Source organism: Tenebrio molitor, chromosome 9 (genome assembly GCF_963966145.1).
Source record: "Tenebrio molitor chromosome 9, icTenMoli1.1, whole genome shotgun sequence".
NCBI classification, from domain to species: domain Eukaryota; kingdom Metazoa; phylum Arthropoda; class Insecta; order Coleoptera; family Tenebrionidae; genus Tenebrio; species Tenebrio molitor.
In genome coordinates, this window is record NC_091054.1 from 6,908,300 (window position 1) to 6,920,765 (window position 12,466).

The 12,466-nt window shown below is 40.1% G+C and overlaps 2 protein-coding genes across 6 annotated transcripts in view; one reads left to right on the forward strand and one right to left on the reverse strand.

The window, feature by feature from the left end:
• Positions 1-1,349: 1,349 nt before the first annotated feature.
• The window catches only part of LOC138138768 (protein gooseberry-like), a 29,392-nt gene continuing 18,275 nt past the window's right edge, over positions 1,350-12,466 (reverse strand). For all 5 annotated transcript variants that reach the window (XM_069058803.1, XM_069058800.1, XM_069058798.1 and 2 more), the window contains exons 4-6: positions 9,544-9,878; positions 7,484-7,833; positions 1,350-1,732 (exon numbers count right to left, since the gene is read on the reverse strand). In XM_069058803.1, the coding sequence (XP_068914904.1) occupies positions 1,630-1,732; positions 7,484-7,833; positions 9,544-9,878 (788 nt within the window). In that variant the 3' untranslated portion in view covers positions 1,350-1,629. The remainder of the gene's footprint in view (positions 1,733-7,483; positions 7,834-9,543; positions 9,879-12,466) is intronic.
• The window catches only part of LOC138138772 (protein gooseberry-neuro-like), a 74,158-nt gene continuing 63,333 nt past the window's right edge, over positions 1,642-12,466 (forward strand). Inside the window, exon 1 of the mRNA XM_069058821.1 lies at positions 1,642-1,782. The gene's annotated coding sequence lies outside the window, so the exon portion shown is untranslated. The remainder of the gene's footprint in view (positions 1,783-12,466) is intronic.

Sequence of the window (12,466 nt, forward strand, 5' to 3'; positions counted from 1 at the left end):
CGCCTAATATACACATCACGAATTTTCACAGCTGTCGCCGCCCCTTCGAACGTGTATTTCCACTTTTTGATTTTATTCTGTTTGTTTGCGCGCTTTCACTTCTTAATTGTTTCATAAATGCGACGTTTAACACGGTCACGTAAATATTTTGATGTCGGACACCAGCGTCGCATAACACCAGTCAAAATTTTTTTGGAAAATTATCATTTTTCAGAAGCGAGTGGTCCAGATGACTGACCCGCTGTGCGTTATTTGGCGATCGCAAAATCACGTTCGCGTAGAGCCTCACGAACACGCGAGCAATAATCGAACGTGTAATTTTTAAGTGTGATTTGTAGGATTTTTCAAATTGTCCATTGTGTCCCCTCGTTGCGTGACCGAATTAGCGTGTGCGTTGCCTGTCAATCGAAAAATTCGGCACCCACGATTGAATTTTTTTCAAAAAAATCCGTCTTCCACACAATCTCTTTGCGGTTCCGCTCCACGGTCAATTTTCATTTGAATAAAAGATGTGTCGTATCTTAATTTCCGTCACAAAAGATTTGTAAATGTAACCGACTAGAACTCGAGCGTAGTAAATCGGTATTAAAGGATTAAAGTAATTACTTAACGACGTGTACACACCACAACTAAGCGTAATGACTAAGTGATAGGTGTTGCGGTAAAGTGAATTTTATTGAGAGGCCGTAGGTAGCGACATGGACTGTTGTTTGTCGTCATTCTTTTTCTCTCGGTGTAAATTAAATTATCGGTAGTTCCGACGTAATCGGCACCGATACTCTTTAATCGTGTACTCTTCATGATTTATGGATAATTCTCTTTTTGTGCGTCCGTAATGGGGGTTTTAGAAGTGGATGGCCTCGAGGAACGAGAATATACAATTTTACACGAATTATTATTTATGATCTTATAGATTAGACCTTTCTCCAGCTTCGGTGCCATTTTATCGACGGATCTTTCGTGGAATTACTTTTTCCGTTGATTCACCTTTCTAGCTTGCTCATTTAGCTGTTCCTGAATAGCATTTTTAACATTAATTTCAATTCTCGGTAAGAGAACAATCACTTTTTTTTGTCTACAGTTTAAGATTTTTTAGGAACAAAGCAGGTCGTTACTTAGATTAAATTTGTCGAAGCAAGGTACCATTTTCTTTGATTTCCCTTGATACTATGTTTTGTAATTAGATACCTATTTCGGAATATCATCAACATTATAAACAATTTTTGAAATATTTTTCTCTTCTTCAATCGTGCTCGCATAATATTTTTGACTTAAGATAAGAACACCAAGTGGAAACATCTTACAGATTTGATTCCTCTCTTCGTGAAACGATAAATAATACACAAAAATATTGCTATAAATTTTATTGTTCTCTAACTGGTACAGCTAATGAAAATTCACAGGAGTTATTGAAAGTCGATCTTACTTCTAACCGAAGCTAGATCTTAATTAACTAAATAGTGTGAACCTTAATCTATACAAATTATATACAATGATTACAATTTAAATAGTACAGTGGTGCCGTCGAAAATAAATACAAGAAAAAAATATAAAGCCCTTATGTTTATCTACAGGATCGAGCATTTGATGCAGTGTGGTCCAAGCTGAGCGAAGCATTTTTTTTCTTTTTCAGTGCACGCGACTTGCACACATATCCATGGTACCTAAATAGGGATATCCCGATTTGGCCTCCCCTGGCGAATGGGCACCGTAATGGCTTCCGGCGAAGAGACTGCAACAAAGAAACGCGATCAGCTCTTCAGTTTTGACACCGTTTCTACGGTAAGCGATGAAATTGTTTCGTAGTACTTCTGAAGCGAGTAAAGATCCATTTACGCATGGATCGTTGCAGGTTGGTAAAAAAAAATACAAGACACCGAAAAATTACGGATTGTGTCGGCTGCTGTACTTGTTATTACGTATTGCCAATTTAAAAGTGCGAATGCGTCGGAAGCAGGTTTTTGATTGGTCGTCGGTAGTGTAGGAGTTTGGAGCTTGCAAACTTCTGCACTAACGTCATCTAAAGTTCAACGTAAACGGCCAACTTGAGAAGTACAATTCGCGCATTCGCACATTGTTACCAACTGTACTGACCTCTGTGTGTAAATGAGATTTCAATCATGCATAAAAGAAGTGTTTCTTTCGCTAAGAATAGGCGTTCACTACTCCGCATCGTAAAAAATATTCGCGGCTTTCACCGTATCGTAGGCATCAACTATTGGCAAATTTGATTCGTATCGCGGATTCATCTTAAATCAAAAATTATTTATTGCCGACAAGCGAAAGCATCCTCAAGTAGTGTTCATTTTTATCCGATGTGTTGTTTTGAAGCCGCGAAACAAGGAACGTCATGGTCGTAGTATCGAGGAGCGTAGAATTGGAAGTCGAGCACTCTGTACACGTCGGAGGTGGCGGCAGATGAGTAATTGTCAATTTGACAGGTAGGCTGGGGGAGGCGTTTGGCGGGTGTCCGTTCCGGGATCCGTTTTCAAACGTGGCGGCAACAAATCTCTCGCCGCCCCCCCCACCGAGGCGCGTTCAAGTGATTGAGTAATTTGTGCGCAATGGTAGAGAGCAAACGGGGCACTCACGCTCGTCCGTACAAAAACGAAATTAATTACGGCATTTTAATAAACAACCCGAGACCGTATTTAAGCCCGGTAAAATGAAGGTAAGGCATTCATTAAGCGAACCACCGACATAAATTAATTGCGTCTACTGGTATATTATTCAGACGTGCCGGTACCCACCAATTATACAGTCGATCAGTGCCGTCTTCGGGCGTGATCCTTTCGAGGCCCGGGGGCGATGCACGTTGGACGGCTGCACTTGAAGGCTTGTCATTCGAATTTTTTCGGGACGGAACTACCAAAGTACGCAATCATTGAACGGGAATCGTGCTAAGCTAAATTACACGGTGTTAGTTAATGTACGGCCGTGCCGCTCTCTACTTAAGATCTAGAAGTATTGCTACCGAATGAATTATGTTTGTATACGCCGGACTCGATTTGTTTAATTGTACCGCTGCGGCGTGGCGGTCACGGGAGAATCCGGACGGATTTTTATCGATCCCGGCGGTACCACCTTAACCATCCTCCTTCGCTCCTGTCGGGATGAACGGCGATCGTGCGTGGGCAACACGCACCAGGTGTGTTTTTGCCGATAATTGCAAAATGTCGGACGCGAGTGGAGCAGACCACCGTAAAAATACAAATTAAATTAGGGTCGCGATGGTGCGTTCGTCCCAAACTAAAATTGCGTACCACACCCGATTATGAAAATTATGTGCACCGAGCAAAAGAAAAAAAAAAACATCGAAGAGAAATCTGGAGACTGGGTCAATTACTGTGGAAAAGTAGAAGTGATCTTTAAGATAATTATTGAGAAACGAAGAGGGAAGACGGATGTATAGATTGTGCATGAAAATTGTAGCAATTGCTTAATTCCAATGATTATAATGGTGCGGACGAACTTAGATTGATCGGCGAGGAAACGGTCGATTTGTTGCAACAAATGATGCATTCACATCGAAGGATTGCAGCGTAGGAAGCAAGAGAAGAAGTGCACCAAAATTCGAATTTTACATGATACACGACAAAATCTGTAGACGCAGATCTGGGACGTCCAGTGGAATCCGCCACCACGAGAATTCCACCGTACTGATACGACAAATTGAGTGCCTAAGGGTGAGCGTTCACTAGTTCGTATCGTGGATCGGAAAAATATTATTTGCATTATGTATGCGTGTATTTCAAATGTAGGTGGGTTTGGTACGTAGGTTCTTGGGTATCGGCTGTCAGTCAATCCGACGAGGTTGCTCGAGAGGGCAACTTTTCCGATTCGTACTACGAATGCGGATGACGTCACAACGAAATCAGAAAGTGAACGGTGGAACGCATTGTTGCGACGTCCAAGAAAAACAACCGACATGCATTACGACGGCATAAGAATTTCCGAAAAAAAAACAGTTAGTCTCGACATTGCGTACCTATTTGGCAGACAAGTGGATGCGTTCTTTTAATAAAAAACACGATCCCTGATCGATCGTTCGATGCGGACACGTACCTACATCAAACGTGCGTGTTCAGCCAATCAGAGCCCTTGCTTTCATCCAATCAAAAATGTTTAAAATTGCATGCTACTCCTGTCAGATTCTCAAATTGTTTTTAATAATTGTGTTTTTAATAACTATTATAAATTAGTATTTTACAGTAGAAGTCCGTTAGGATAGCCTTTACTGCCGAGCCAGAGCGAGTCGAATAATACTGGCGAGGCTGTAAAGGCCCTAACGGACGTGTATTGTACAATAGTTTTTGTAATATCTCTACGATTCCTTCACAATTATCTTTTTGAAATACATTTTTTTCAACGCCATCGAAAAAACCGAATGATTAATAAGTGTGCGGAGGACGTCGTCATGTCGACCGTTGTTTGTGAAAAAAAAATGTTTCAATGTTGTTTGTCAGATTTGTTCAACGCTTAACTTTCCGTTGAAAATAAATGAATGAAATCAATAAAAAATCGCAATCAAGATATGCCCGATGTCCGGAAGTGAGGTATCGTTATTGCCTGCAAAATCGCCCTTGTATTAGTCTTAAAATTGTGAAGCATCATCTTCGATCTTGTCTACATTTGCTGCTGTTTGTCAGATTTATTCACACAACTTTCCGTTGAAAATAAACGACTGAAATCAATAAAAAATCGCGATCAAGATATTCCCGATGTCCGGAGAGCAAGTGAGGTCATCGTTATTCCCTGCAAAATCGCGCTTGTGTTGTGGTGTTAAAAGTTTGAAGCATCATCTTCGATCTCGTCTACAGCTGCTAGTGGCATACGGATTTCGATTAATTCAAGGTGTGTTCCATAACATTAAACATTAATTATTGTATCGATTGTAAAAAAGTTGAAAAATAAAGTTTAGATCTACGTTGCTATAGTTATTTAGTCATTCATAACGGCCGCTCCCGCTCATAACGGACACCCTTAACGGACTCCGGCCGTTATGAGGTTGGACAAACAGTCCGGAAAGTCACCTTTAACAACTAGATATTACAAAAAAATAATTACTTAACGTTAAAGTTTGTATTCTGAAATTCATCTTGCCAAAAATAAGACCACCTAATTTTTTTTATCTGGTAAATTTCCCAATTTTCACTTAAACATTTTTGCTTTAGACAATTTTCAAAAGCTAAACCCTCGAGCTAAAGCTCTCGGACCTAACCAGAATAAAGATTCCCAAATTCAACTCGTAAAATTGCTAGAGTTTTCGTAAAATTGAAAAATTTATCCGATAAAAAAATTAGGTATTGTTATTTTACCTTTGACAATTTAATACATACACTAAAAATCCCATAAGCCGCAGTGTTTTTGTCATTATGACAGCGAAAAAAGTTTGCCCTAACTTTTCCAGGGACAAAACGGAACCTAACCTTTGAAAGCGTCTGATTCTAGTAGGTCTGCATCATCGTACATTTCCGTATTAATTAAATTTACACTCAAGCTTTTTTTTGGGTCGAAGTAAACTTAACATTTATAATTCGAGTTTTGTTATCTGGCAATTAAACTCAAAAAACTGCCAGAAAAAATTACTCGTCCTACGGACTCGTAATTTTTTCAGAGGCTGTTTTTTCCGTTAAATTGCCAGGCAACAAAATTCTCATTGAAATGTCAAGTTTACTTCGCCAAAAAAAAAGCTCTCGTGTAATTATAAGTGACAAATCGAATATTGTTTATTTACGAAATGCTGGGAAAAATTGGCAACGAAATGGGAATTAACCTTGTGTGTTGGCGTTTCGGCAAAAGCTCTGCTTATCATCATAGCTGCACTACATATTTTCAGAAGTTTTGTTTTCCGTGGCCGCCCCACATCTCCTTGTTTTACGATAAACAAGACAGATAGATGATGATAACAAATTCATTAGACGTGGTGACCGCTTTTGGACCCGGGAGTGATTAAGCACGTGAACGAGAAAGGGCAAGAAAGAAGGAAAAAAAAACTGTAAAGTTTATCAAATGATTGAAAGAGGAGACTCAAAAGGGTGATTTGAAAGGTCATGTCGATTATTTTTAGAAAATGGAACCAAACGTAGCCCTGGTCAAGAGAAACAAGAAATAAATAAAGTAAATAATTTTGGACCACCATTTGGTGTGTAAGTTATGAAAAATGAGGTTCGTAACAGTTATTATGGTTTTTAAAACAACCACTCGAAACACACACATGTCTACAAGAGGAAAATATGACGATCTGTTCTAGAAACGGTGTTCGGTTGGGGTTTGCAGCTTACAAGTTTCAACAGGGGAATAAAGCACGATGACGTAAAAGAACTTCCAGAAATGTGCAAGACGACGACAGCATGAACTATTCCTCATCCTTATTCTTTCTCATCAGAATGAGTCTGAAGAAATAAGCAAAAGACATTAAATTAAGTTTGGAAAAAGGTGGCCATCTCCTATAGAAATAACGTTCGTTTTGAGAGTCGGAATACCTTATCAGGATCTATCGAACTCATCTCTCAATCAAGAGCAAGGTATAGTCCAAGTTTTACCCTTTTGCGATGACGTCATTATCTAGTAACTTCACGTATGTTTGAGCTAGGATCAGAAACAAATTTGAATAACTATAATGTTTCAAATTTGTTGACAATTGCTTCGAAAGGTTATGTTTGTAATCAATGTAATAAGTGAAAGAAATTATAAATTGTCAAATTGACAGGAGCATAAAATAACCTCAAAGTGACCATCAATAAATAAACGTGCCTTTTTTTCGTTTTTTTCTGTTTCTGTCGTTTCAATAAAGAGCAAGCGAGGAAGGAAATCGTGACGTCACCTCAAAAGGGTAAAAATTGGACTACATATATTGTTATTATTTATGTCGTCACTCGACTCGGCGAGACCCAATACCGGAATCCCACGGTCTACATGACTCGCATCAAGTTTTCAAATTGGCCAATAACTGGGAAATCGTAAACATTTTCGTTATTCGCGTGGTCGACGTACACGGAAAAGCCACAACTGGCCAAATCTTACTTGGACCAATGAAAACAGGATGAAACGTATTCGCCACGGAGGTTGTTCGATTTAATAATCCACACGACGCCTCTCGTACATTGCGAAAGCGATCATTACTGTCGTTCGCCGTTTCGTTAGCGACTCTCGAAACGCATGAAGTTTCTCACACCACACCGATAAATAACCGTAAATTGTCCGTTGTCGCAAGTGACGTTCGAACCGTCGCACTAAAAGTTTCATCGATTATTATGACAACCCGGTACTAAGTGCATAAATTATGATTAATACATTCGGCGCGCAACAATGCCGTACGTGCAGCTCCACGCCGTTCGATTTCCTCGCACGCAAAAGCTCGACGATGAATTATGACCCGATCGTACCGACGGTGCCATTTCGATTTGCGTTTTATCCGGACTCCCGTTGCCGTTGCCGTTCCGCCTTCGACGACGATGACGACGACCACGACTCGACTCACCTGTAATTCTCGTGCCAGCTGCTCAGATTCTCGGCGACTTTATTGTTTTGAGCGTGCCTCGTCCAAACGGCGCTCTGCTGCGCCGGCGAGACACTGTGCTGATTGGGCGACACTTGGGCCATGTTGTATCCGAACTGGTTGGCGGCGCTGTTGAGCACGTTGCTCTGGTCGAGGCCGGCGGCGGAGTTGTAGCTGTTGTACAATGTGTTGGGAGTTGAGGAGGCCACGCTGGTGCTGGTGCCTCCTAAGCTGGTGCCGGTGCCGGTTATGCTGCTGGCGGCCAGGGCGCTGTGCGGAAGGGCCCCGCCGCCCAACGCTGCCGAGGCGTAGCTCTGTTGCGCCCAAGAACTCTGAAAGGCGGAAGGAAAAACTCTTTCAATTCTGTTGTGCTAAAGCGTAACAACAGAGACAAAAAAAAACAACATAAACCCTCGTCTATCTCTGCAAGCACTCTTACCGCTACTTTCTCGTTGGTGGTGCCGTTTTGATCAAGATCCAGAATCGTAATGGAGAAACTACTCTCGCAGTTGTTCCGAATTTGCGAAGAAAGTGGTTTAAAAATTTTTTGGTACTTTAGAAAAACGTTTTGTGAGGATCACGATGGACCAAAAGGAGACACGACGCATCTAGTCCAATGATGTGCTCGAATTGGGTGGCCAAAATGCAAATATGACATTAAAGACGAGAAAAAGAGCAAAGAGATGTGTTGGAACTTCGTCCAACCACCTTTGCAACACCCCCTCTGTCGAAGGGGTGGGGATATCAACCCTGGACGACAGAACAACTCAAGAACGACTCAAGATCGACTTAACTCTCGAGACAAGACTCGTCTCTATACTTATTTCTTTGTACTGTACATTATTCAATAAATTGTTAGTGTTATCCAACATACGACTATCAATTTTGGTCCTTCGACACAAGTGAACAAGATGGAATAAAGAAACCTAGGAGTGTTAATATAGTAGTTTATTTAACGAGTTCGTGCGTAAATTGGGTCTTTTTTGGCACGAGTGGGCCATTTTAAAACGCGAGTGAAACGAGCGTTTTAAAGGCCCACGAGTGCTAAAAAAGGCCGAGTTTACACACGAACGAGTTGAATACAACGTTTTTTTGTTCGACGAGCCCCTTAAAGGTTCCAAATCACTTAAAATCTCTAAAATTAGCTTGACGTTTCGATTTGACAAGTTGTGAGATTTATCAGAATACGTTCACACAGGAGAAAATTTTCTGACAGTGTCGAACAAAAAAAAGCTATAAATAGATCCTTTGATGTGACGTCGATGGGACAGTTATACCGGAATATCAAAAATTATCTTGGTCGAAGGTGGTCATGGATTTTCAAATAATTGTGAAGCATTTGTGTCAATCATTTTTTGAATGTCAAAATCTGTCAAACAGTTTTATTTTTTATTTTTTCCCACATTTTACAGTAATGCCGAAGGATTTTCTTATAAATTGTGTTGGTCTGTTTCGCGAAACTGACTCTGTGACTCATAAAAAAGGTGCTGGTAGGCCAATCGTATCGAAGAAATAGTCACACGAAATAAGTTAAGACGGACGTTTTCCAATCCATGACCACCTTTGACCAAGATAATTTTTAATATCCCGGTAGATGCTACAACAAAACATGTGGAATGTGGAAATGAAAAACGTGATTTTTAAGCTAGAAAAAAAATTGGAAAGTTGGGCTAAAGAGTTGATTGTAATAGGTGTAATTGTTGAGGGTTAAAGTCTTGAATTCCGAACCACTTCGTGGGCGCCCATTTACAGAATCGTTGGACTGCAAAATTACCCGGCAAAAGTGCGGAAAACTTTTTGTCATTCCCCTTATTTACTCTTAATTTAGAATAAACGTCGCTGCCGGTCACAGTTGCACATTCAGGGTGAGAGTGAAAGGGTTTCGTTGTGTCTGTACCACATTTGCAAATTGCATCACAAAAGAAACTAATTTTGTGGTAAACCTCCGCTTCCTCGGTACCACACCATTATCAAGAGGGAAAAAAACGTTTTACTTTTTCCGCTGATTACCTCCCAAAAGAAACTTCCCGAGCCCTACGTACCTGGTTGAAGGTGGGATCTCCGTACTGATGCTGGACCGGAAACGCCGACGGCAGCGACATCGAATTGAAGGCGTTCAACTGTTGCGAATTCAACTGTTTCCTCAAGCGAGCCCTCCGATTCGAGAACCACACTTGGACCCTCGCCTCAGTCAGCTTCGTCTTTTGGGCGAGTTCCTCTCGCGTGTAGACGTCTGGATACTGCGTCCGTCCGAAAGCTCTCTCCAGAGCTTCCAGTTGTTCACCGGTGAACGTCGTCCTGGACCTTCTCTGTTTCCTCTTGAGTGGAATTCCAGGTTCGGATTCGGTGTCGCTCTCGTCGCACGACGAGTTCGGTCCTGGAAAGATAATCCACGATCATGATCGAACACGTAACTCGCTTCACAACCAAACATTTCTTCTCGGCAAACCATGTAAGGAAACACAAACAAGACAGCGACGGTGTTCCAGAGGTGGATTCGTACTCCTTGAATGACCGTCAAGATGGATTATAAGTTGTAATTACGCGTGGCCACAAGAGCCAGGATTAACTAGTAACGTTTCGCTTCTAATAAATTCAACGTGGGGAGCGCGCGGTAGCACGACCATCAATTAACGTTAATTAATTAATTAATTAGGTTCGATTCGTTTTCCGAGTCGTGATTGATCGCTTTTGTCGGTCGGATCTGAAGTGGGAATTTACAAAATCGTCAGAAACGGTAGTCCCCCAGGGCTGACCTCCGGGTCCATCGTTGATCGATTCGCTCGGGCGTTGTCGATACCTACACGAACGACACTTCGACCGGATTGCGACAGAAGCGACGAAAATTGCCAAAAAAATAAAAGAAAGGAAGAAACCGCCATAATAGCAGCAATTTAATAATATAAGAGTAATGTTTTGCAAAATAATTATCTGGGATGTTGTGAGGTGCGGGTTTTTGTACGTTTTGCATAAACGAAGAACTTATTGCATCACTGATTGAGTAACGGATTGAGAAATGAAGATTTCTTTTGTGCGGCCGCGATTTTATTTCGGTTTTTTTCTCGTCGACGAGGCCGTTGTGTACAATTATTTTGTTGATGGTTGAAGGCTTCGCATTATCGTCCGTTATTGTTCGGGAAGTTGTAATAAATATGGAAATAATCCTGGCGGGTCGCATTCATCGCGTAGACGAATTATTCATGTCGGACCTGGGGTAATGATTAATAGGTAAAAATTTGACGGCATCCATATGAAAAAAAGTCCAGTTCTGACCCGGCACAACCTACTCCATCCGACAAATGCTGGACAAGTTTTACCTAATCAAATCTTCGACAATTCGAGAGTGCACTGACGTTTTTTATTATTCTCGAATGTGTCCGTTGAGATCTCCCCAATACTAAGATGAAAACGTAGAATTGTTTGTAGTTTCGACTAGAATTCTTTGAAAAGCTCTATTATCCAGCCTGGTCACATCGTGTTAAGAGTTTTTCAGTTTTTTGAGTTTTACTACAAAAAAAAAAAATCATTTTGGAACACGCGCTATTTCATTGGGTTTCAGTTTGATAATGGCAATCTGACGATTACTATTTTGAACCAGAAAATTAAGCACGAAAATCGTGAGGAATGAGTCGAATTCGCCGAGTTATCATAACACTTGTTGAATATTTCCGCACTAATAAAAATACGGCAGTTATATTATATGGGAGTGCCAGTTTCAACACACGCGGAGTACCCGATAATAATTATTGTTTCCACTAAATGTCAACTAAATTATTGTTTGTATTAATGCATTGTTTATAGCCAATAACGTTTGCGTCTATCAAATTCATTGCTGCAGCTTAATTGAGTTTTGAAGGATCTCAATTAACGCATAACAAATACATCTTAGTTGAACTGTACTTGTTGTATAGTAGTAATTTTGAAAATTGAAAAAATTCGTACAGGTTTGATGAAAAAAACACACTTGCGCAACGCTTCATTCTTCTGAAATATTTTTTGAGGAGCTTAAAACCAATGCAATTACATATAGTTATTTACATTACAAATGCGGTAGGCTACATTTTACAGCGCCAGGTTTTAGATTGAAACACGACCGCGAACCGAGTGATGTAAAATGCCTACCGCATTTGTTGTAACCAATAATTTTGCAAGACTGACATTTGATTAATGAAATTTACAATTTACACCACAAAATGGGGCCATCAGACTTTAGACGAAAACAATTAAATTATGTTCATTTTTGAAAACTAAACGGATCAATGGTAGCGCGGTATCTTGTCTTAGTATAAATTTACTTTATTTAAGTATAAGTTAACAGTTTTTTTGGAGGTCCCTAAAAGCTTGAAATATTCGTGCTAGTTTACACACTCCGTGCGGTAAAATGACAGATAGTTTGGTTAGTGTGCAAAAATCGAGATACCGTAGCTGTTCAAAATGTGTAAACACGTCATTTAGAGTTGAGGAAGCCAAAAAGAATATTGATTGCCGCACAAATAGGCAATACACATTTTTGTCTGTTTTTTTTTTTAATTCGTAATAAATAAGTAATTGGCCAAACTTTAAATTTTCTTAGAGCATTAGATATCAGAGACTTTCGCGTATTTCTAAAGTTAAAGTTTAGACTAAGAAATTCCGCATTTAATCAGGCAGAACATTTATGAATGTCGAATGTAGAAAATTGTATTTTTGAATACACTAAGAATGTAAAATTACAATATGTATAGCAAAATTCACACCTAAAACTGCGAAGAAGTTATTTTTTTCTTTCCTAATCTTTATGTTTCGTAGTTAAACTGCAGTTTATAGGCTACGAGATCTTACAAAATGGTAAGGAATTTTTATATAGACAAATTCCAATTACGACCAACTGTAACTCGCTTATCGGGTGCAATAAAGTAGGTACTAATTTTTACACCGTCAGTTCCTGCTTTCACGCTTCAGAATCGATTAAGATAATGCATTTTT